Below are 26376 nucleotides of genomic sequence, written 5' to 3'. Positions count from 1 at the left end.
AGTGTCAAAGAGACGAGCAGCAGCAGAGCCTCAAGTTCCAACACATCATTCAGCAATTAGAAGAGGATGAAGTCAGAAAAATCCATGACATGCAAATCAAGTACGAGAAGAAACTGCTGACAGAGAAAGAAAGTAACAAACATCTCCAGGAAGACGCAACTATTATGAAGCAAAAGGTGAGTAAAGCTTTACTTGACTTATCAGTGTGATTTGTCACTAATCTTTTTTGCATTTTTATTGTATATTGTGTTATATTATGTCAGGCGGACCCTCCTGTCGGATTCAGGAGGAGCAGTGTGTTTTTTGTCCTGGTCAACTCACATTTTGTATTTCAGAATGCATTTCTTTCTACTGTTCTTTCATTATTAACTGAAAACCTGAATGAAAAGCAGGCTTGCGGGCACCTCATGTGGTCGTGGGGGGCTACCTGGTGCCCGTGGGCACCACGTTGGTGACCCTGTTATATTGTGTGCAAATGTTGACTCTCCTGTGCGTGGTGATTAGGGATTGCGGATAATATCAATATTAAAATTGAGGGACCGTCTGCTGCCTATATTAGTATTGGTAATGAAGTGCTGTACAATATGGGATATGGGTAAAAAGCCAATACGGAGCATCTCTGGTGTTGATGTTGTGTGTGCAGTTGTCCAGTCTGCAGAGACAAGTGGATGACAGACATGCAGACATCAGCGTGCTCAAGCAGGAGCGAAACATGCTGCTGGCCTTGATCCAGTCCCTCCAGGAGGATATCAAGGACCTCAAATGGCACAACTGTGGACACAAACGGACTAGCGAGGACAAGGTAGCAACTATAAAGCTTGTGCTGTCATTCCGTCACAAAATACATTTTGCTTCCATTTTTGTTAACCCATAAGATTCATACTGACTTCAAGTCAAATGATGGCGGTTATACTACTAATTTATTGAAGAAGTATATTAAAGAAGAGTCGAATTGTAATATTTGACACCTTATTAAAGGATTACAATTGTTAAATGGATTTAAAATGTTAAAAAATAAGCTTTTGGAAATGAGCAAGCTTACATGACACTGTCATTTTGAGGAACTCGGCAAAGTTGGGAGAAAGTCATTGTTTTGGAAGTCTTAAGTATTTAAGCCCAAGTCTCAAGTAAAGATGTGCAAACGCAAGTCAAGTTTCAATGTAACCCGCCTGCTTCACACTGCCTGCGCCGGGGCTCGAACACAGGACCTTCGGAATGGGAGACAAGAGTACTGACCATTGGCCCAAAAGTCCAGACTGTCAACCCAACGTTCAGCGCAGCTCTTAAGGCTAAGGGAGTGAGGTTTTACCAAATGTACACATGCGCAGCCGCACTGACTGGCATCTGCTACATCAAGATAAGACAGGTCGAGTCAAGTTCAGCATCATAGGCTTGAAATTTTTGAGTCCTTAAAAGTCATAAGCACTGTTAAGTGTACCAAATAAAATACCATGACCTTGTCATTTACGAATGCAAAGGAAATTCCCCTTGTCATGTTGACACATCCCGGGGTTAATCAGTACCACTCTCCAGCAGTCTGGCGCTCAGAGAAATGTTTGTACTGTACTTTGTACTTAAATGTGATTGGACGTTAATAGATGCATTCAGTGAGGCGGATTCTGTGGGAAAAGTTGGTGTCTTGCTGGAAATGACATAATAATGGTCATGATAGTTGAATACTTTGACTGGGGACACATTTTACTCAGCACAGTCACTGAAAATATGAAGTACAGTCGTACCTCGCATAACGTAAACCTCCTTTTACGTAAATTTCACTGAACGTAAAGAATTTATGTAAAGTTTTTGCCTCGTATTACGGAAGAAATTCCTTATAACGTAAAGCGTCTTTTTTTTTCCTTCAATCAACTTTATGAATGCCTTACAAATTACACTAACAGTGCATCGAACCATGGGCATTGAAAAATAACAGTTGGATAACCAAAACACATAAAATAAATCACATAGAAATCGAGATTAAAGAAATAAAAACGTAACAGAAAAGTGATAAATAAATAAATTAATAAAAATAAAGATAATAATAATAATAATTAAAGTAAGATACACCAGTGGACATGAGCAATGAAAATTGAATTGAATTAAGGATATTGAAGTGGGAGCACAGATTTATAGCCCTGATAGCTTTCTTGTTATTAGCAGAGGATATTGATTTGAAGTACAGCTTCAGTTCTTTCATGAAAACATAAAAAAGGGGTTTCACTTTGACAAATTTAAAGTCGGCGCAGGGTTTTTTTGTTTTTTTTTTAAGTCGGTGCAAGTTCAGACGAACAGAGTACTGTACACTTGGTGACGCCTTTCAGTTTTATTTATTACCTTATTTTATATTGGAATGTTACTCTACTGTGTTTATGCTAACGTTTTCTTATATTTTCCCACCATATTTGGTGGACTTTGAATATTATGGGATATGGGCCAAAGGGGTGAGTTTGGGAAGATCTTAGAACGGATTAGGCTATTTCCATGTATTTTACGCTTCGTATAACATAAAAACCTTATAAACGTTCTCGGAACGGATTATTTACGTTGTAGGGGCGTCTACTGTATTTTCAAGCCATTAGACTACAGTCCGAGTCAAGTCCCGAGTCATTGATGTCAAATTGCATCGTTGATGATATTGTCAAGTCTGTTCCAAAGTCATCAAAATTGTGACTCGAGTCCGTAGCTCTGCCAATTAGTGATGGCAATTTCTACTTTTTTGGGAGTCGCTTCCTTTGGCTCCCTTAATAGAGATGACTCCTTGAGCTCCCAAATGACTCATCAGATTTTGTCTTGCTTAAAGGCTCCAAATGACATTTTTCTCAACCAAAAACTATAAGACCACCACCACAGGCTGACCAATCGTGGTTTCAAAGTACAGTCTGAACAAATAAATGTCTATATTTGTCACAATTAAAAAAAATAAAATAAAAAACATCTTATTCTACCCGAAAAGTAGGCTTGGCTTTCACTCACAGCTTGTGTACACGAACAGAAAAGCAATATTGGAGAAGCAACCGACTATTTGGAGTCACTGTGTGCTTGTGATAGGCTACACATTCAATGATAGCTAAACTTTGCCAAATCATGAACTAACAGCTAATGCACACCCTCACCCACGGCAGACAGACGGCACATTTACTTTACTTTATTACCAAAATATGTCAAATTCATTTTCAATGTACCGATATAATGATATCAAATATTGCTTTGTTTCTTTCTTTAAACAACATTGGACAGACTGCAACAGAAAACATGATTAAACAGACACAATTAGACAAAAAGGTCCAATCTGTAGTTGTGTATTATTTGTAAATGTCCAGCAACTTACAATGAAACAACACATCAAGTCCTCCCTGAGTTACCACCTTATTGTGGTGGAGGAGTTTGCGTGTTCCAATGATTCTAGGAGCTAAGTTGTCAGGGATTTTATGCCCCTGGTAGGGTCACCCATGACAAACAGGTCCTAGGTAAGGGACCAGACAGATCCCTGTGATGAAACAAACCATTGGACCACGGACACGGTCACCAGGGCCCCCTCGCTGGAGTCAAGCCTGGAGGAGGGGAACGATGGCGAGTGTCTGGTGGCAGGGCCAACACCCATGCGGCCCGGCTGGGCACAGCCCGAAGAGACTATATGGGTCCACCCTCCAATGAGCTCACCACTCATGGGAGGGGCCAAAGGGGTCGGATGCAGAGTATTGGTGCGGCGTCTGCAGTGATGCGGACTCTACATCAGTCTGTTGTGGTGAAGAGAGAGCTGAGCCAAAAGGCAAAGCTCTCAATTTACTGGTCGATCTACGTTCCTACCCTCACCTATGGTCATGAGCTTTGGGTGATGACCAAAAGAACAAGATCGCGGGTACAAGCGGCCGAAATTAGTTTTCTCCCTAGAGTGGCTGGGCTCTCCCTAAGAGATAGGATGAGAAGCACTGTCATCCGGGAGAGACTTGGAGTAGAACTGCTACTCCTCCGCATTGAGAGGAGCCAGATGAGGTGGTTTTGGCATCTGGTCAGGATGCCTCCCAGATGCCTCCCTGGGGAGGTGTTCAGGGCAAGTCCAACTGGTAGAAGGCCTCGGGGAAGACCCAGGACACGTTGGAGAGACTATGTCTCTCAATCCGCCGGGAGGAGCTGGACGAAGTGACCAGGGAGAGGGAAGTCTGGGTCTCCCTGATTAGGCTGCTGGCCCCGCGACCCCATCTCGGTGGTAGAAGATGGATGGATGGATAGACAACACATGAACAAAACATTACACAACCAAATATAAATAAACATAACAACAACTAAAACAAACTAACATCAACAAGAACTAAAAGCCAAAGCAGCTTCTAGCTAACAGTTTTTGCTAGTCTTTAGCAAGGTACAGTAAAATTGTGTTCAGAAGAACAAAGTGTCTCAGCTTTTGTTTCCTGCTGCTATTTTTCCCCATCTTGTAATTTCTAATTATGTAACTATGTTCTCTCACTCTCTCTCATCTCCCTCCCTCCTGCTCCTGCCTGTGCAGTGTGTGTCAGCTCCCCCCATCCTTCTGCTCCACACTTTTTGACCAATCACATCCGGCTTTAGCAGAAAAACCGACCCAATAAAGGACTCATTTATTTCAAAGAGCTGGATCGTTCGCGACCCATCACTAGAAGCTGGGATAGTCCCTTGGCTGTCACATGACAACCTCTCCAAAAATGTTCCCTAAACAGTACCCTCCCACGTTGTGCTTCGAATTCCATGGCACTTTTCTACACTGGTCAGTAGGTGTCACCCATGTTACATGGATGAGACAATAGCCTCTGCAGGAAGTACTGTAGAACAGGAAGTAAAAAAACAACAACATGGAACTCTCACAATGCAAACTTGTGAGTCTTATCTTATTTTGTCTACTAAATTGGGGAATAGGAGTGTACTATAGGGGTGTTATTTCATGTCTAGAGGGCTCTAATGTTAAAAAGCGTATTTAGAAGGTGGTAAATTTTTATGCTCTAACTACAAAAATATTCCACTTTTATATAAGGAATGCTACTTCACAGAAATTCACTTATAACGCTGGGGTCTGGAAGCAATTACCCGTCATGAAGGAGGGATTATTGTATGTCACTGAGGGGCTTGATGAGTTCAAAGCTGCGTAAGACACTTTTGAACACATTTCAAGTCTTCTTATGGCCTCTCATAGGATTAGAAAGGGCATCACATTGTCTTTTTTTCCTCTCTTTTTGTGTCTAGGATAAGACCATCTCTGATTTGAAAAAGAAACACCAGGAGTTGGAGAAGTTTAAGTTTCTTCTTGATTTCCAGCTGAGTGAGTTGAAAAAGCAGACGGAGCCGCAACAAGAAAGCATCAATGAGAAGAAAGAAAGGATCCATCAAGTAAGTCCAGTGCTTTTTAAAGTACTACTGTACTACCGTCTACTGTATGTGCTCTTCACGCACAGCTGGAGGACGAAATAGTGAAGATGGACAAGGACAACACCCAGCTGAAGCTCACCATCTCCGACCTGAAGCTCAAGCTGAGGAACAAGGATAAAGACATGCACAAGGAGATGCAACGAGTCAGCAAGCACTTTAACATTTACATCTTTAGCTCCCAATCCTAGAAATATCCATATGCTCATACCCACAAGCATTCTTTTCATTCCTTTGTTGCAATAAAGCTTGTTGAGACTTGTGTTTGTGCAGGTGGGATGCCTGGACACCAAGCTCCATCGACTCAAGGCAGACTTGCAAGACTGTGTGAGCTTCATCCAGGAGCCAAGAAAACTCAAGAAGAGCGTACAGATGATTTATGCACGTTATGTACAGCACACTGATGAGGTAAGCCAGTATTTGTATACTTGATCCAATCAGTGCTTTACGACCAATGTGGCTGCAGGGTGTTGAAATCAAATACTCAACACAAAGTCACATTTGACGTTACTTTTTAAGAAATGAAAAGTAGGTAGGTAATTCTCCAATAAATAAAATGATGAAAAATAATCCAAATACTTGCGGCCGAAATGAGTTTTCTCCATAGGGTGGCTGGGCTCTCCCTTAGAGGTAAGGTGAGAAGCACTGTCATCCGGGGGAAACTCAGAGTACAACCGCTGTTCCTCCACATTGAAAGGAGCCAGATGAGGTGGCTGGGGCTTCTAGTCAGGATGCCTCCCCAACACCTCCCTGGTGTTCAGGGCACATCCGACCGGTAGGAGTCCTCTAGGAAGACTTAGGACACGTTGGAGAGACTATGTCTCTCAACTGGCCTGGGATCCGCCGGTAGGAGCTAAACGAAGTGGCTGGGGAGAGGGAAGTTTGGGCTTCCCTGCTCAGGCTGCTGCCCCCGCGACCCAGATAAGTGGTTGAAGATGGATGGAGGGAATACATGACTTGTCAACAAAGTAAAACCAAAGAAAAGGGAAAAGTTTATTTCAGGATTTAGCAAGCGCTCATTTATCACAATTAATTTCTTCCAGTCAATTTCTGCAAAGTATTATGATTTATAAATTGAATATTTTCATAGTTAGACCGTAGAAAATCTGTTTGACCTTCTAAATACAGTTTTTCACACTATTAGAGCCCTCGAGACATGAAAAAACAACCCTATAGGCACATTTACACTCCTATTACCCAATATAGTACACATAAGACTTGTGCTCATATGTGTTGCTGTGTATGTGTTCGGGTGCTGAGTGGCTGGCGGACAGGAAGTGATGTTGGGGTTTCAGAATTCATAGTAGCCCGTGTTAGGGATTATTACGACTGCAGTGAGATCATTCACACCTGCAATAAAAGCCTGTTGTTCTGACTACCAAGTCTAGTGCTTGTGCCTGACCCAACATTACTGACACCAAGTAACCAGTGTAGAATACTACACATCATCATGTCTGAATGTGTCTTCTGAATGCCTTACATTTGTATTTCACTTCATTTAGCCATTTTTATGCATGAAAATGCTCCACTTAGGTGAAAAAAAACATATATGTGCTTGAAAACCTGTGATAGAGTGAAGCTGCAAAGTGGTGAGGGATTACTACAAGGCAAAAAGCTAACATTTGAGCATGATTTGTTTCAGACATGCATAACAAGTGACATGAAGGAACATCACATGGTTACATTTGCACAATTCAACATGGATGAAAAGGAGTAGGAAGAAGCAGAGCTTATATTTAATTATTTCACTTTTACTTGTTGACACAATATTTTACTTTTGGACATTTGTCATGACATATTTTTTTTCCACTTCCTGTATGAAAGGATGGTATAAAAAAATGAAGAAAATACGAGTTAAAATGACACTATAAACCTTGTGCAGCATTAAGGGAATACACATTTTTAAATAATAAATTGGGAATGGGTTCATTTATTTGAACATGCATACAAGTTACATTGGAATACATCACATATTACAATTCAGTTCCACATGTCCAAAACGAGTAGGAAGAAGCAAAGCTTATTTAATCCTACCCACCATCCCTTTTACATTAATTGCAATACATTTGTTCGAAAATTAATGAGATAATGTAAATAATGTGCTAAATAGTAGAAAAATAGTCTAGTTTCAAATTTAGTCAGATTTCTTGTCTACTTGATTTGACAGTCCTAATAATATGAAATGGACATAAAACATAGTTTGATAATAGGTGAGTAATGATAAAAAATGATAAAATGGAAGAGTAAGTAATAAGTGTGACGTAGCATTGACGAATTTGTAATAAATAGGAATACATTTTAATTAGTAAAACATTAAAAGGAACCTATTATACTAATACTATTATACTTACAGCATTTGCCTGGGCATGCCCATATAAGGAACTACGGGTTGCATTGAAGTCAATGGAACTCGGTGTTAAAAAAAACCTCAGTAAAACACAGCATGCAGAGACGTCCAAAACTGGTTTCAGGTCTCACTTCCAAATGCGCAAACCTCATAATCTGAAGCATTGGCATCGTTTAAGAAGGAATACAATAATGTAACATTTACAGGTCAGAAAAGTGGAAATGGGTGACATGTTTCATGCAATGAACATGAAGAAATACACGTGAAGACATAGTGTTTTGTGTTTTGAAGGTGGATAAAAATCACTCTGTTGATGTTTGGAGGACATTAAGTTGCCAGCAAGACAACAAAGAAAAGACGCTTCCAAGTTTCAAGTCCAGACGCTCCAAGTCTGCTGCCGATGATCAGGACAAAAACTACATCAAAATCATGAAGGTAAAGCCTGCGGCACATATTCCTCTACTGTTTGACAAGAAGGATGTTGAAGTTGTGTTGCGTGTGCAGGAAAACGTGACGCTGATCGGTGAAATCAATGAACAGCGGAATGAGCTACGTCAGCTGAGAAGTGAACTCAAAGACTACAAAGCTCAGATGGACCTTTTCAAAAGGTCCAACTCTTCCTCAACCACTCAGAATCATGGAAATCAACACTTGAACTAAGCGGCTTTCACATTCTGCATCAAAATAGTATTAGTATTAAGTACTTTATCATGCTGTTTGTTAGACGTAGTTTAGATGTCTGCACACCCGGAAGGACACAATGAAACCATCCTTGACTGGTGGTGGTTGCATGTGTGTTCAGAGTACCCTGACATAACTTGTTTTATTGCTTTCTAAATCCAGCACAGCTTTTTTAGGGAGAACAAAGAAACAGTCAACCACATGCTAACTTACACTTTATTTTGTAATGAGGACTAGAATATGAGAACAAGAGTGAACTAAAAGAAATAATCAGAAACTGCTGGACATCTTGGTGAACTCTTGTTTTAGATCAACACAGTGCTTCTCAATTCTCCCGTGCAGCTTATCCATTGCAGCACAAAGGGTGTCATACATCGCCTGCAAACAAACATCATAAACAACCTCAGTACATGTAAAATACAGTGCCTTCCACAAGTATTGGGACAGTGAGATCCATTTCTTTGTTTGCTTTACACTAAAAACAACGAGTTTGACATCAAAACATGAATTTGAGAGCAGAGAGCAACAGATCAGGTATTTACATCTGGATCGGATGCAACTGGAACTTAGCGCCTTTTGTTTGAACCCACCCATTTTGCATGTGAGCAAAAGTATTGGAACATGTGACTGATAAGTAATGTAATACGATACACCTATTTAATCAAATAGTGAGTTTCAGATTGGGTAGGATAGGTTTTGCCTGTGTTGATTCCATTTAGAGGTGAAAACAACATGAAAACTAGAGAGCTGTCTTTGGGTGAAAAATGAGCAATTGTGAAAATTAATCAGTCCATAAAACTTTTGTCACTGAATTTTTTTAGGCTCATCTCTGTACTTTTTTGACAATTCCTAGCATGGCCTTCCTACTCTTCTTGCTAACGACTGGTTTGCAACTTCTGGTGTAGCCATTGTACTTTTGCAGATGAAGCCTTCTATGAAGAGTGGACAGTGATACCTTCACTCCTGCCCTCTGCAGGTTGTTGCTGATGTCACCAACGGTTGTTTTAGGCTCTTTCTTTACAGCTCTCACAATGTGTCAACTGCTGATGTTATCTGTGGTCTACCTGTTCCACGTCTGATACTTCTCCCTTCTCCAGGACATTCCAAATGGTTGTAGTAGCTATGACACAATGTTTGTGCAACGGTTCTGATCGATTTTCCATCTTCTCAATTGCATCTGCTCAATTCACAATTGCTTGTTTTTCACCCATAGACAGCTCTCTGGTTTTCATGTTGTTTTCACCTCTAAATACAGTCTACAAAGGCAAAACCTACCCTAACTGAAACTAAGCGTAGACATTCACTGCTATTTATTGATTGAATAAATAATGTAATAGGATACATCTGGGCAACAAACCACACCTGTCAGTCACATGTTCTAAAACTTTCACTCACAAAAATGGGTGTGTTCGAATAAAAGTGCTATCTTCTAAGTTGTGCATCCGATCCAGATGTAAATACCTGGAAATAAAAGCTGAAATGGTGCTCTCTGCTCTCATATTCATCCTTTCACCTAAAACCCAAATGTTTTCAGTCTACAGCAAAAATAAAGGAATTGAGATGGAGATGGATGGAGAAGAGGGCAGGGGGCGACATCTTCGTACTTTGCTATGAGTTCTGTCTTGAATGTTTCTCACCTGCCACTTTCTTTGGCCCCGTGGCGTGTTATTTAGCAGTATAGCATAAAAATGCACCGTGAGTCAGCAAGGCGTTGGATGCTTTGTTTGGGCACTCCCATTCCACGGCATACTTTATTAGTTTGTTTGAGCAATACTGTACGAAAACCGAGGTTTGACTGTATTTGAGCCCTCGCTGATTGTGAGTTTCCCTCCTTACAAAGATATGAACAGAACATCATTTTTATGCTATTTTTAAGCACAGCAAGAGAGACAGTGAAAAAAAAAATCCATCCTTTGACAGCTTTGGTCTTGCCCATGGTGGTAGAGAGGTGTGAATGGCAGACAGTGTTTGTGTTTTGTCTTTTATCCATAAGAGTTGAGATTTAGGAGTACTTTCTTAAAAAGGGACAGGACTCATTTGTGTGTTTCATGGAGACATAACTGATCTGTGTGTGCTGCTGCTTTTTTATGTCCTCTCTCTCCCTGTTACAATAAAAGCCATATCTTTGTAAGGAGCAAAAGGTACAGAACCAGCACGTAATGAAATGTAATACTTATTTGCATACCTGAGCTTTCTGTGTCTCCTTACTGCATACTTCTCTCAGGCTGTGGATCTTCACTTTAAGCTGCTGTGTCTCTCTGGAGATCTCCTGGATTTTGTCTGCCATCTTCTCGCGTTTGTGATGGATTTGGTTACACTGTCTGCGTTTGGAGTGATGAAAGATATGAAAGACGAGGGCACTGACATTTCACTTGCTCAGATGGCAGCTTACACTCATCGTGGAATGAAAATTTTTTCAATTGTTTTTATTTTGTAAGGCTTTGTATTTAGTTATTAATATCCAGGCCTGTCACAATAACAAATTTTGCTGGTCCATAATTGTCCTATAAATTATTGTCAATCGATATTATTGACAATATTTTTAAGACAATTTTTTTCAATTATTATATGGCATAACAATCAGAGTACATCGTATCAAAAGCAATAAACTTTAATTACATTGTAATTGGAATGTCAGGAGCTTTTAAATAAATTAAACATAATAAACAACAAAAAAAAACTCAATGAAAATTACATGGACTGTCGCTGTTAAGAAAAAAAAACACTCCAATAAAAAACACACACACACCCTCAGTTATTTGGTGTAGTGTCATATTAGAGCTGGCCCACGTACTGTATCTGTGGTGGCAGTTTAAAATGCAATGTTTCTGATGTCCTTCAACACGTCTTCTTTCACGCGGTTCTACAGTTCAGGAATGGCTGTTTGTGACATGTCGTACTTGTACCTTCTCCCAGGCAATTCATACTGTGTCAAACATTTTTAACATTTCCTCAAATGTTGCATTTCTTTTGCAATGTAGCTAGCGACACTGACTGACTGTCGGGGGGCGAAGGCTCCTTTCCAACTCCGTTTTATGTGTGCATACAAGTTGGTCGTGTTCCCCTGCTTCCTCGTCACTACTTTAACAAATGCGACATGTCAATTCGACTGTGTTCATGCGCTCACCTTGTTCATTCTGTGTAAAACCAAAATATTCCCACACTGGGGATGTGACTGTAATAATTCCAGCTCCGTGTAAATTTGACAATTTTTTTTAATATTAATAATCAATGAAGAGGGAAAGAGATTAAAATCATCAAGATCAATCATCAGTAATAATATCCACTATTATTCTCATGATGAATGTTGCATACATACCCCAACACCTCTTCAACGTGTTGCTCCTTGATCTCTCTCTTCTTCTGCCGGCGAATGCTCTGCTTGGACTCCTTATCCAGCTTCATCCTTAAAGCTCGCCCCAGCTGTGCTTCCTCGTTGCACAGGTTCTTCCGCTCCTTCTGCCTTTTCTCATCAAGCTGCATCAAGCTGGAAACCTGGACAATTTTGTTAGCACATATCACAGTGAAGAACCTTCAAGCCTATTTTCTATGACAAAGTTGCTGTGAAATACACTTCACTTGGAATCATGTGACCCCACTTTTTCTAAATGTACGAACTTACAATAGATTACAATTTACAGCAAAAAAAAAAAAAAAAAAGCATTTGTAATATTACTCTATACTATATTGCCAAAAGTATTGGTTAGGAATGTCCAATTATATCTTGTTATTCCATGTTATCTAGCATGGAATAATTTCCAAGTCTGGCCTTTGGATTGTAAATATGTGTGAGCACACAGTCGTCTAGAGCCCAAAGACAAAACAGCACACTCCCGTCCTTCACAATAAAAACACAGCGTGTTTGACAGATGGCATCCAAAAGGGTCTTATAAAAATAGCTTCAATTGGCAATGAAATGGTTATGTGAGGGGGAAGTAAGGCCTCTTCCTTTCACTGGTCATATTTTTAATGACTTAATGTTTCAAATAAATATGACACTTTTTTAAAATAACTTTAATTGCCTATTGCAATATTTGCTTTTTTTTTTATTTTGTTGTACTATTTTATACAAACACTGTTTATTTGTGGTATCATGCCTTTATTCCAGAAGATGTCACCTGACATTAGTTGGAGGGAAGATCTGCTGCCAATATCGGATAAAAAGCCAAAAATCCAGCAACTCTTGTATTGGTTCGTCCATGCAAATTGTTGTTCCAATGACTTCCATGAACACAGGTGCATCAAATCCAGCATTTGGGAAAGCAGACTGCTTCTACAAAACATTTGGGAAAAAATGGCCCGCTCTCAGGAGCTCTGTGAATCCCAGCGTGGTACTGTGATAGGATGCCACCTGTGCTACAAGTCCTGTCTTGAAATGTCTTCGCTACTAAATATCCCACAGTCAACTGTCAGTGGTTTCATAACGCCAAAGCGATTGGGAACAACAGCAAGTCAGCCAGTGCTGGGTCAGCGGATGCTCAGTGCAAGAGAACTTCATGGATAGATGAACAGTGCAGAGAAAGCTTCATGGAATGGGCTCCAAGGGCGAAGAGCTGCAGCCAATCCGTACATCACTAAATGCCATGTAAAGCCACCACTGGACTCCAGAGCAGTGGCGACACATTCTCTGGAGTGCCCAATCACGCTTCTCCATGTGACAATCTGATGGATGACTCTGGGTTTGGCGATCGGTAGGAGAATGGTACTTGTGTGACTGCATTGTGCAAAGTGTGACAGACTGGGATTTGGTCTCTTTGTCCCAGTGAAAGGAAACTTGAGGTGTTTTGGACACTGTCATGTTCCCAACTTTGTGCAAACAGTTTGGAGAGAACCCATTCCTGTTCCTACAGGACTGCACCCCAGTGCGCAAAGCAAGTTCCATAAAGACATGGATGAGCGACAACTTGACTGGCCTGCACAGGGTCCTGGCCTCAACCTGATAGAACACCCGTGGGATGAGCCAGGCCTTCTCGTCCAACATCAGTGTCTGACCTAACAAATGCACTTCTGGAAGAAAGGTAAAAAATGACCATAAACACTCCTAAAGCTTGCAAAAAGCCTTCCCAGATGGAGGTGCCAATGTCATACGAAAGCCAATAGGATGCCACTAAGTTCATATTTGCATAAAGGCAGGTGAGGTCATACATTTGGTAACATTATAGTGTATATTGATGCTTTTCAACATTCTGTTGTCTTTCCTTGGTTTTTAGCAAACAAGTGAAACTTTATAAACTTTGTGAATGAATAGAATTTACAGAGAAAGCTTCATGGATTGGGGGCTGAATCATTTTGAGTACACTAATCCTTCACCACTTCACGCTTTAAATTTTGCAGCTTCACTATCACGGTTTTTCAAAAATACAGTATATTAATTCATAGATTATGCTGTTTCGTAGTTGAACGCAGCCTATTAGTCAGGGGAATACATTTATAGCAACACACAAGCACGGGTCTTCTTTGTGTCTTAAATGGCCTATTTACTCTTATTATGGCTATCATATTGGGTAATGGGGTGGAAAGATGACTATAGGATGTCATTTCATGTTTAAAGGACTTCCTTGCTAGGACTTGATGTTACAATCTCATGATAATCAGATCAGTTGAAAGTGAGGGTGGTGTTCTCCGGATGAGGATGGTTTAGAGATTTGCAGGTGATTGGCTGTCATCAGTTGTGTACCTCAAGCTTATTGCCTTTTCTTCTGCCTTTTCTCACAAGACATCCTCCCCCGCGGCTGGCCCACTGCAGGCTGACGAGGCCTGGGTGTGTGTTGCACTGGGGCCCCAAATGGTCTCCTTTCCCTTCAGCCACAGCCAATGACTGCTTCTTTCTTTCGGCTGGAGAAGGTAGGGCATCAAATGTGGCTCTGATGATAAAACTGATCCTGCTGGACTCCATGCCACACAGCTTGCTCCAGGTGATCTCCCTCTTCTTCACGACTTCCAATTTCATTCAACGACTTTGCTTGACTTAAGACAATGCAGTGGCACACCTGGCAGCTTCCTCCTGGCGGGGCATCTCCTCCAACAAGATGCCAGCGTTCAATTGGAGTAGCCTTCTGCCATGTGAGTGTTGTTACTCCCAAGCCAAGACCCCCTCTGCCTTGCTGGACTTGCCCCACTACGTCCCGATGTTTAAGGTCAGCCTTTGCCTGTTCTACAGCTGTATCTGGTCTCCATTTCCTTCCTGTTGCTAGAGTGAGAGCAACACGGCTAACGGAGGGTTCCCGAGATTCTGATTCTGAGTGTCATTTCAAACCTTTGTTTTGTTACATTTGTACTGTTCTACCAGGCTTGAAATTGGCAGTGAGGGAGTTCCCTTGCCATAGAGGTCTATGATAATTAGGCATTTGGGCAATCCTAGACACTTCATCGCTTGGGCGTTTACCAATCGCTCTAGTCTGTTAGCATGGGATATGGTGACCTCAAACATGGCGACGGGCCACATGAGACGAAGCAGTGGTCCAAACTGGAAGTACCACAGCTTCAGCTTCCCTGGGAGAGCAGTGTTGTTATTTGCCTCAGGCCAGTGATGGTATCCTCCTTGAATTGTTCCATGTTATTGGTCTCTTTGAGATCGGCGTTGTACCAGCGACCAAGGCTTTTGATGGACTTCTCTTGTATTGTTGGTATCGCCTCATTATTTATCTAGAACTTCTCCTTGGACAGTTGGCCTTTGATGATGGAGATACTGCGGGACTTGCTAGGTTTAGCTCCATTCGAGCCCATCAGATGATAGAGTCGAGCTTATTAAGGAGGTGTCTGGTGCATGCCTTTGTTGTTGCTACAATCGTCATGTCATCCATGTCTTTAGCCGTTCCCCTCCAACCACCCATTGAGATGCTTGAATAACGAGCTCAATTGCCATGGTGAAAGCCAGTGGAGAAATGGAACAGCCTGTTATTATGCCTATCTCTAGGTGCTATAATATAATATTAAAACAAGTACTTAGAAGGTCAAAAACAGGTTTTCTATGCTCTAACGCCAAAAATATTCTGTTTTTTTTGTTTTTGGTTTTTTACATAAGGAATCCTACATTGTGGAAATTCACTTATCACGGTCGGGTCTGGAAGCAATTAACCTCCATAAACGAGGGATTATGTGAACAAATTGGAGATGGATACAGTTGAAATGTGCAATGTTACGCTAACAATATTACACAAACAATAATAATACTGTATGTTGAAAACCAGCTTAGCATATCTTGAGCTACACTGGAGTGGTTTTAGCATGTTTAACAGAAAATCAAATACCAGAAAATTGTTAATCATATCATCACCGCATTCTGGAATCTTCATGTATGTTTATGCTTGTGTGTCCATACCTCCTCCTGCTGCTGCTTGCTGTTGTTCATGCTGCTTTCCAGGTCCTGTAGCAGATTGTGCATTTGCTGAATCTCCACATCAGTGTGGCTCACTCTCTGCACCATGTTCTGCAGCTCCACGACACACTCATCGTTTTGTTCCTAACAAATATTCATACTTGTAAGACTTGCAAATGAACGTGTCTCTCATTCGCTGTCTCGCCAAACTACTTTGCACTCACGATGGAGCTCTTGATGTTCTTGACATTTGTCCTCATGATCTCCATTTGGGTCTTCAGCTCCTCTGGTGATTCAACAATCTGAGACTTACACTTGGCTATGTCATCCTTCAGGTTGCAAACATCCGTCTTCATCTGGGCCTATACACACACACACACCCACACACCCGCACACACACACATCCTGAGGTAAACTACGGTAGTTGAGTTTGTTACAGGATTTGGCATAATATTTTGGTCTCATACCAGCTTATACGTTTTCTCTGCGTTGATGCTTTTCCACTCTGTGATGCTATCCTTTTTTGCATTCTGAAAGACAATCATCAAGTTAATCAGCACAAGAAGTGTGTTTCTGTGTGCAACTGTTTTCTTCATCACCGACCACTTCCTGGTATTCATGCATTGTGGTGGCCTGCAGCTCCGAGAAGGCAGCTGCCAGCTCGTCAGCCTCAGCCTGCTGCTCGGGAGGGATGGTCCTGATCAAGTGCACAAATTAACCGATTACAAGGCTGACAGTGTTCAATCAACCAAACATGATGTAATCTTGAGTTCAGACCAATTCAAGTGTGAATGCAATCATCCCAACCGCTGAAAAGTTGACATTTTTCTCTGTAAAAGATTTTTTTTATTCACTGTTAAAAAAAACACACACATTTATGCAAATACATGTTTATGTCTTTATGAATAATGTTTTTTCATCAAGCACTGACATTTTAAACCTGGACCGTGTGTTTAGCTTGTCAGTCACTAATGAACAATAGCAATTGAGGAAAGAAGACAAATCTAATCTTATGATTCTGAGTCACTTTTATTGCAAATGTAGATCTGAAATCTAGCTAGCTGGATTCGTTTTGATGGCAGTAGTGCGCTTTTCGTGAAATCTGAGCTGGTAAAAATAGCAGGGGACCAATATGAGGAATTATGACGTCACACCGATATGACGCGAGATTATCCGTATTGTGCTGTAGGTGTACTGTATTGTGCACATAAAGGACTGGTGGTCCTTTAACATGCAAGTGCCTGGGAGAATTACTTTCAAGTAACAGCTACTCAATGAGGGATGCACAAGGAGTTGACATTTCAACGCTGTCACATCAGCACGACCGCTGCTTGTATGGACAATTGAAGACAGCAAGAGAGGAGCTCAAGCACATTTAAAGGCAAAGTACTGAAATAATCCTCCACCTGACACCATGTTGGTTATTGCCCCGTTCAGGAATTTTTACTCAGATGACTGCAAGACAGAACGGCTGCTTATTTGGCGAGTGCCAGTGTTGGGATGATGGCGTTCATAGCGTGTGCATAACCATGCTTCATCAAGGCTTACGTTAGAATCTCTATTTTTTTTTCTGCTTCTTGGTTTTCTTTTACACAAGTGTGCATCCTGTCCACGTCAGCCCTCTGTCAATTAAAAAAAAAAAGAAGTTATATATCCGTGCTTATTCAGACAATATTGACCCCCACTTTTCAGTCTATTGTAATGTAGAAAGCAACTTACATCTTGTCAGCATGACAATAGAAACCTTTCAATGATTCTCTAGAAATATGCCGTAGGGTGTGTGTTTAGTAAATGACTATCGAAGTATGAGGTCGTATTTACAAAACAATGTCATTTTGTATGTAGAAATATATGTATTATTGGGTCAAGTATAGTTCTAGAAATTTTCAAATGTACATTTGCATAACTGAAGTAGACTAAGTAAAACAGCATATAGCGAATAAAATTTAATTTGTCAAATTAAAATAAAATTTTATTTGACAACTGATATTGGTAGGCTTGTATTTCACAGACGAAATGCATTCCTGAAGTATTGGTAGCAGTATTGGTCATATCAAAACACTGCTATTGGTAGTAACATTACATTCTACAGTAGCTATGTCTACTGTCTACTGATACATCTCAGTTTCACTGTCCTAAGCATATTTATTATGTAAAAAAGAAACATTTAAAAACACTACATTATATTACTAAACTCACTCCTCTTTCCTTATAATTATATATAATAATATAATTACTATTGTAAGAAATGAACATTTAAGGAGCAATTTTGCTCAAATGTACCAAAATTACACATCTGTGTTGAACTCTAACAATGGAGGATATCTATCAACTTTTATATGCTAGCAATGGTAGAAATTGTAATCATTTTAAAATCTATTCCAGTTACTCAGGAAGAACATTTTTCATACATTTTGCATACAATTCAGAAAAAAAATTAATTCTTATGATTACTTTCAAATTTTAAATCCATATTTGTCTTAGACCCAGATATAGACTGCAGAATGTTTTATATGTCTCATTCACCATGAAGACAGAAGTCCCCGTTTCTACTCCATTGAAAATATCGGAAGCTCCGTCCAACTTACGGCTCCTTATGTCACTGATTGGTAAATTGGACGTTTAGGCCGATTTTACCAATTGCTAGTTGTACTTATTCCGTTTTTTGGCAATCTGATAAGTGGCGACCAGGTCGGTGGAAATCCTGCTTGCTTATTTTGCATATATTTAAGTTTGAAATCCTGGTGCAGATTTTTGCTAGTTGACAAGAGAATCAAACACATTCACAAACAAAGACTTGTTAAATAAATAACATACAAATTTGGCATGCTTTTCCTGCGTCATGTTCAGCCTCATCTTCCTGAACTGCAGAAAGTTCATGATGGCACTTAAAACAGTAAGTTGTTTCTGTTTCTCTGAAAAGGATGAGCAAACACATGACCTGGTTACTCTTCCGAAAACTGCTTTCATTAAAACAGCAAATGTATTGTCGTTACACGTGCTAAGCAAATGTCATCTGGCATCTAACTACAACTGCAAGAAACAGCACGTGCAGAATTACCACATGTACAGAAATATACAGGTGGTCCTCTGGTTACAAATTTCTACCTAAATGAATTCCAAAGTTACTCACTGTACACATGAAGGACATATAAAATAGTCATAAAAAGATAAAATACAAGAATGAAATATAAGAGTCACAAAAAAAAGTTCTTATTTTTATCCCTGTGATTGCCTTGCAGGCCTTTCTACCTTCTTAAAATACTGTCCCAGGCTAGTCTGGAGGATAGCCTCCTCCCAGATCTCCTTGTAACAGCGCACAGAATCCATGACCCCCCTAGCATTCAATCATTTTAACTTGAATGATGGTTGCTACATTCCAGCGGTTGAGCGACCAATATTAGTGGGTGTGTCTGCTCACACGAGCTTTTTATGAAGTTTTCACTTCCATGGTGATGGCTTTCCTTTTCTTTGGCGCACTGCCACAAATTAAGTGTAAAAAATAAACTAATAAGCGACGTTATTGCTCCCACAGTGTGGCTGAGCAGGCACACCCTGTATTGTTCCGCCCAGCACGAGGCACACGCTGACTTTTTTGGCTCTGTGTGGCGCATATTCTTCCGTCCGCAACCTCCGTAACTACTTCCCCAGCAAGTCTCTTGTCTGTGAACCAAAACTGCCTTTTTAATAAATTTATGGGAGTGCGTTTGTAACCACGAAAGGCTGTAATACGGAACGCAGTAAACTGAGGACCACCTGTACAGTGAATAAACAAACACTTTGACATATAGATGCACATGAATAGACACAATCGTATGGACATATTTACACATTCTAATGAATAAGGTGTGATGAACATACTTTACTGATTAATATACAGTACAGTAGATACAATATACAGGTTATACAGATGCTATGAAGATACTATACTGATTATGACAACAAATGAAGGTGCAATGAACAGATGATACTAAATTAATGAACATGGATGGATATAGATGTACAGATAATTGGGGTGTTATAAATATACTCTAAAGATCACAATATACATATTCATTCAGTGCATGAATATGTATATGCAGATATAAACACAATATACAGCACATATTATAGAGATGTATATTGTGAGATTTACTTACTTGGTGCTAGAAGGTCATTCAGTGAAAAGTCATACACGAAACACATTGGCAGAAACTGTTGCCTAAAAGAACAATACATCATCAAAAAGAGGTATTGGTCCAACAATATTATTGCGCTTGTAGGTATTTCATGCTATAGAATAGGGGTGTCACGAGACACCCAACTCACAAAACGAGGCGATGCACGAGATGAGACAAGATTTGAACATTAATTTTAAGAAAAGTACAATGAAAAAATATGACTGGACAAACAAATTTTTATTTTATTGAACCGAGTCACAAAACAATGCAGGTGTGTTTTGCATTGTTTATTGTCCCACAAATTGATGCTCGAAGATATTTTTGTCAACTTTTTTTAGACCAAATAAACCACTGTTATGACAATATAATATAATAATAATAATAATAAAGCTCACTGTTTTTTGTACTTGTCTTTGTCTATTTACTTCAGGGCTGTCCAGCTGTACTTTGATAGTTATAATAAAAATAAAATTAAAAAAATTATACATATACTAAAAGACAAATATTTGTGTTTTTATTAGCTATTAGTAAGGCTGTCAATTGATTAAAGTAATCATTATTAATTGCATTTCTACATAGCAAACTCATAATCACAGCTAGAAATAAGTTTTTATCTATAAGTAGGGATGTAAACTATTCGATACGCATCTAGATAAACTGGTTAAGATATTACAGTATTCAAAAACAATATTTTAAAAACAGAACGATTCGATACAGTGTACAAAACAATACGATTCCTTACAATTCAACGACTATGTTTGTTGATGTAGACATTATAAAATAAAGAAGCCATTCTTACAGTATTTTCAAATGTGTAAAAGAGCACATCATATCCCCAAGCATGCTGTAAGGCAGGGGTCCCAAACCAGGTCCAATGATAAAAAAAAAAAACAACAAAAACAACACACACACAAAAATGAAAACTAAAATAATTTGCAAGTAACTACATTATTTTTTTGTAAAAAGGATATCAATTTTGGAAATATGGGCCATTGTTTTATTTAAAAAAATAACAGAAATCCCACAGTTTTTGCATGTTTAATGCAAGCGGTGACTTGTCCCTCTTCTGTCTGTATTCACTGTATTTTTTCCACTGTATTTTTCTGCTTTTTCTTTCACCACATATTTGGTCCCAAAGGCTGATACAATGTGGGAATACATAAAAAGTAAGATCTGATGACATTACTGAGTGCTAATGTGCATGTTTGTTGGTGCACCTCTCTGGAAAAAAAAGTCCAGGCTTGTACTGGCAGATGGTCGATGTGCATTCATTTGGTGCTTTTAAATTGAAGTTGTTCCTGTCATAGTTTAACACAATACATAACATAAATTAGCACTATGATGTACGAATTTTTACTGATGTGTTGGAAATCTTTCCCAGTGACTAGCTAGCACTGCTAATGCTATTTACTGCAGATTTATTCTCATTGACACAAGCCCCCAAATAGCTGTCCTTGCCTATGCTTGCCCGTAACCAGCAGCTCCTAGCCCAAATTTTTGCTAGTACAGTAGTTTGGCCTTTCACGATAATCGATAAAATCGAACGATTAAAAAAAAAAAACAGGTTGCTAATTATGACACCCTTGATAAATTGACATGTACAGTATTCGTGTGTTTTCACTCTGCATCTGTCTGTGCATGTTGGTTCTATAGTGGAATGAACAGAGAGAGAGCCCTCATCTCATTGAGCGTCTTTGTGGAGGTGGGGTTACCAGTGAAGGTATACTGAAGGTTAGCAGTTAGCCTCGCGAGACAGCATACGCTAACATGAATGAAGGCACAGAAGCGATGGTTTCTAAGCGGAGTTGCAGCAGAGCCTTCATTCCAATAGTGAACACGTTTGGTCGGCAATGTAAATATAAACAAAACAGTGCAAAATGGAGCACACTCACAGACAGTGTCACTCAGACAGTGCACTGCAAAAGAAATGCAAGCATTCAATACGGTTATATGGCATACATTTTAAACAACATACATACAGGCATCTTCTGTGTCAAGCTAATGTGGCTCACAAGTATGTCCAAGCTCCGCCTTCTTGGCTCCGCGTTTTTTTTGTTGTTGTTTTTTTTTAAACAGCTTTCAGACACGCGCAGCACACCGTTACGGGGGTGGAGCTCGCTCCAGCTCGCCTGCTCGACCAAGACTTCGCTTTTGTTGAACACTTGTATTTAATTACCGTATAAATGCATGACGCAAAAAACACACTAAATGTGCACCCTTACTTGCTAAATATATCGCCCATGTCGCTAAATTGTCAACACGGATCCCTTCTATGTATGAAGTGTGTTATGATGCAGATGATCACCGGTGTTTGAAAGTTGGCGCTTAGCCAAATGCCATGAGCATCAATAGAACCGCTCGGTGATTAAGGGTGCAAACACCTACATGGGTTGATCTGACAAATCTAAAATAAAATTGATCAAATGTACAATTACTACAGCTTCTACTTGGACATCAACAATTAGCAAGCAGCTGTTCAACTCTGATGGAGTCACATTTTGATCTCCTAGTATAGAACTGTGATGTTTACAATATATGACAAACACTTATCCATGTAATCTCATACAATACCCACATGCGTATGTAGACACTCATGATAGCAGTTGGCACCTCATGGTACATTGGGAACTGAATGTTTTCCATCAGTGGAACCTGTGAAAAAATGATATGCACTGGTAGTAAATTTACATATGGATACGCCAATACAAGGTAAGGTAATATGAACAGTGCATTCTCTCAGTTTGAATGAGTGTTTGGATTAGAGTCTCATTCGGGGGCACACAAAGAAATATAGTCGTCCCTCGCCACTTTGTGCTTCGATTTGACAGTTTTTCAAAATATATTATTAATAAATCATAACTGTTTCATGGTTCAATATGGCCAGTTAGTGAAAAATATGCATATTTAAGCAAAATTTTACATATTTTTGGCCTAAATTAAGCATTTTTTTAATCATAAAAATGGCTAAATTAAGTAAAATACAAACATAATGCATTCAGAAAACGCATGGAAATGTATGTTGAGCTATGTAGAATTCTACACTGATCACTAGGTGTCAATAATATTATATTGATGAGACAATAGCCACCGCAGGAAGTACTGTACAGAACAGGAAGTACAAAAAGAACAACAAAAAGGAACCTACAAAAATATGCCATTTATAATTAAGGAATCCCACTTTGCAGAAATTCACTTATCACTGTCACGTCTGGAACCAATTAACCATGATAAACGAGGGGTACTGTATATATTTTGTCAGCAAATTAAAGAAAGCTCTCTAAAGCCCCTTTTCCACGGCAGTAATGTTCACACCCTAGTAGTTTCAAATACCACCAAGGAGATTTCACAAAATTAGAATTTTGCCATAAATTAGCCGCATCGCTGTATAAGCCAAAGGGTTCAAAGTAAGAAAAAAGTAGTGGCTTAGTACACCGGAATTGAAATACTGATGAATGCATGATGCAAGAAACACTTAAATAATGTGAGCCCTTACTTGCTAAATTTATCAGCCATGTTGCTAAATTGTCAACACGGCTCTCACAGATGAAATGAGCGTCAGTAGAACTGTTCGGTGATTAAGGGGGCAGACAAGTCTGAGCATCCACATGAGTTGATACTAAAATTGATCAAATGTAGAATTACTACAGCTTCTGTTTGGACATCAACAAGTAGCAAGCTGTTCAACTCCGATGGGAAAAAAAAAGCCACTGTGAACACCAAGGTAGTTCGGATTGCAAGGTTATGGCCAAAACACTTAATGTGCACCTCCAATAATGCCTTGAACAAAGCCACTTCCATACTTCACTATCATTCATAGTGGCGCTGCCATAGTTCACAATCTGACTGGCTTCTGGCTGCCCTGTTCTTGAGAAACAGCTTTTCTCCAGACAAGAAATCTCATCACGTTTTAATCTTGCAAGATCTCGCGACACTCTACCTGAACATATTCACAGGAACATTTTTTATTGTTTGTGCATGTCTGAAACACAAAATCAGCCTTAATAATATTGTGTGCACATGAACGTGGCCCACCACTTGTGTATGGTGCCGGAATCAGGTTACATTTTGCAACTACTTAGGTTCCAGAAGGCTGTTTGTATTTTGACTTTCCCATTTGCTGTTATTTTGCCATTGTTATCATTTTTTCCCATCACTACTGTATTCCTTAGCACCTGTTCTTGCTCTCTCTCTCTGCCGCTGTTCTCAAAGCCGACCCGTAATGTTTGACAGCATAATGTCGGCAACAGTAACATTGGTAACAGTAACGTTGGCATCTGTAGTGTTTGTAACAGGAATGTTGGCACCTGTAACCTTGGTAACTGTGATGTTGGTAAGTAGAGTAGCATGTGTGTTGTTGTCAGTACTTACCATGGAGTGGCATTCAGGTCTGAAACGATACAACAGATGCAACACTCTCATGTAGAGCATTTGAACCACTTCTGGCTGGAAAAGAATGATTTAGCATTGTGTTAACAGCATTTAATGTCCAATATATAATTATAGTATATAAAGTAATTGTATATCAAAGTTGCTGAATACTGTAAGACAAAACCTTTCCCTTATTTTTTAGCATAGTGGAGAACATGTATTTCTGCAACATTTCATTAATGGATTGCTTATTAAACATAAATGTATAACTGGGTAGAAATTTAAATGCTTAATACTGCCTAATTTTCAAACTGGGTAACAGGGGCCCCCCAGGGGTCCGCAAGTCATAGGTTGGAGGTCCGCATAAAATATTGTTGTATTGAATGAATGACGTGATGGTGTATGGTAAAAGGTGCATGACTATGAACAGGAAACGCTAGGCCAATAAAAGTAACACTGTCAGCCAATAGCTGTCACTCCCATTAGGGTTAGTGAATTGAAAACGCCGACGTTAATATCACACACCATTAAATCCCTCATTCGCTAACGCCTTCTACCGATCTAAATAACAAAATGGACAAATATTCCATTCATCCGCTTCGCCAAGGGATACAAAGCGGCTAAGCTTATGCAATAGGAGACAGTTGTATGGAGTTTGATTTTAACAACAACAACAATAACGTAAGGGCAAAATGTGTCTTCAAGTGCTTGCTAATAAATCCATGAAGACAAAACCTCATTAACACTTGAAATATTTTACTTTTCTCACATTCATTGTAATAAGAGGCACTACGTCATGATAATATTGTTATCGGTATAGTAAAGATAGGCCAATTACGTCCTGCTTTTAAAACAAAGTGGCTTCATTTGGACTCTTCATTTTCTCTCAGCTTTAACGTTTCTTACTTGAAACTTTGCATTGGTTTAATTTCTACCAAACATTTGAAGTATCTAGTTTAAAGTGTAAATAAAATGAATAATTCCTGTGCCATCTAGCTCAAATGGCAGAACAACGGCATGTGGAATGTATAAGGGGTCCTGTACGTACAAAGAGAGGCAAGAAGTTACCTTAGGAGAAGGAGTCAAGTCGGACTTGGTGAAGTGTTTCGCTTCTTGCCCAGTAAGCACCTCTGTTCGATAAAAGCTTACTATGGCGTCGGCCGTGTGAACAGGAAAAGTGTTTTCCGACATATTATCCCCGTAGTGTCCGCACAAACACAAGAAAAAAGTCAACAAATCCAAAATATTGGCGCCTAAATCTACGTCCGAGTGCCGTTGCAAAGCTCCGAATCTTATTGGTGATTCTTCTTCTTCGCTTCTTTTTCTTCGTATTCGGCAAATTAGATTTAGGCGCATTAGCGCCATCTTTTGAAAGGGAGTGTTGTATTTTTTTTTATTAGAACACACGCACACACACACACACAACATATACTGCTAAAAAAAATTAAAGGAACACTTCGAAAACACATCAGATCTAAACTGCGGGGAAAATGATCTTGAATATCTTTCCTGATAATAAGTGGGTGATGTATTAGTAACAAAATGATGCCACATAATTTGATAGAAATGAAAATGATCACCCTATAGAGGGGGGAAATCAAAGACACCCCAAAAATGAAAGTGAAAAATTGATGCAGCACACTGGTCCATTTTGCTAAAATGTCATTGTAGCAACTCAAAATGATTCTCAGTAGTTTGTGTGGCCCCCACGTGCTTGTACGCATGCCCGACAACGTCACTTATTATCAGGAAAGATATTCAAGATCATTTTTCCCCCAGTTTAGATCTGATGTGTTTTCGAAGTGTTCCTTTAATTTTTTTGAGCAGTGTACATACACACAAACTTGGCATCAACTTCAGGTAGCACTCCAGAAAGGAACAATGTCAGAACAGGCTGCTGTATAAAAATACAGCAAATAGAAATTATTCATACATAACAAAACAAATAAACAATAAGACAATGTAAATAAATAAACTATAAATTGGAGGTTTTCTGTGAGGTTCAAAATATTAATTGTGTGAAGTCAGTCCAAGAAAAAAACTGGCAGAGTTCTTAGTGAAAGGTGGGGAAATCTGGTTTGGTTTTCAAGAAACGACATTTGTGGATGAAA

General features: G+C 39.5%; 2 protein-coding genes across 2 annotated transcripts in view; one reads left to right on the top strand and one right to left on the bottom strand.

Moving 5' to 3' along the window:
- The window catches only part of cfap57 (cilia and flagella associated protein 57), a 40864-nt gene extending 29327 nt beyond the window's left edge, over positions 1–11537 (top strand). Inside the window, exons 15-21 of the mRNA XM_054784674.1 lie at positions 3–176; positions 644–802; positions 5212–5355; positions 5421–5537; positions 5665–5799; positions 8030–8173; positions 8243–11537. Coding sequence (XP_054640649.1) covers positions 3–176; positions 644–802; positions 5212–5355; positions 5421–5537; positions 5665–5799; positions 8030–8173; positions 8243–8398 — 1029 coding nt within the window. The 3' untranslated portion in view covers positions 8399–11537. The remainder of the gene's footprint in view (positions 1–2; positions 177–643; positions 803–5211; positions 5356–5420; positions 5538–5664; positions 5800–8029; positions 8174–8242) is intronic.
- On the bottom strand, positions 7478–25533 carry nuf2 (UF2 component of NDC80 kinetochore complex). The gene is made up of 13 exons (XM_054784676.1): positions 25334–25533; positions 24266–24340; positions 22473–22549; positions 19877–19938; positions 18555–18652; positions 17286–17359; positions 16341–16434; positions 16205–16267; positions 15962–16099; positions 15741–15881; positions 11739–11914; positions 10605–10740; positions 7478–8797 (listed from the first exon to the last, which is right to left on the bottom strand). Exons 1-13 carry the CDS (start codon positions 25454–25456, stop codon positions 8690–8692), a joined length of 1365 nt encoding a protein of 454 aa, XP_054640651.1. The 5' UTR covers positions 25457–25533; the 3' UTR covers positions 7478–8689.
- Between the last annotated feature and the right edge of the window lie 843 nt (positions 25534–26376).

The sequence above is a fragment of the Dunckerocampus dactyliophorus genome, chromosome 8 (genome assembly GCF_027744805.1).
Source record: "Dunckerocampus dactyliophorus isolate RoL2022-P2 chromosome 8, RoL_Ddac_1.1, whole genome shotgun sequence".
Classification (NCBI taxonomy): Eukaryota; Metazoa; Chordata; class Actinopteri; order Syngnathiformes; family Syngnathidae; genus Dunckerocampus; species Dunckerocampus dactyliophorus.
Note: the sequence above shows the minus strand (reverse complement) of the source record. Positions and strands in the feature narration are given on the sequence as shown.

Bases quoted from the DNA above. Each gene is read 5' to 3' on its own strand.
- nuf2 (XM_054784676.1), bottom strand. From the start codon at position 25,456: ATGTCGGAAAACACTTTTCCTGTTCACACGGCCGACGCCATAGTAAGC. The intron at 16,268-16,340 runs GTCGGTGATGAA...ATTGTCTTTCAG, and splicing joins TGCATGAATACCAGGAAGTG to AATGCAAAAAAGGATAGCAT. The intron at 15,882-15,961 runs GTGAGTGCAAAG...AATATTTGTTAG, and splicing joins AGAACATCAAGAGCTCCATC to GAACAAAACGATGAGTGTGT.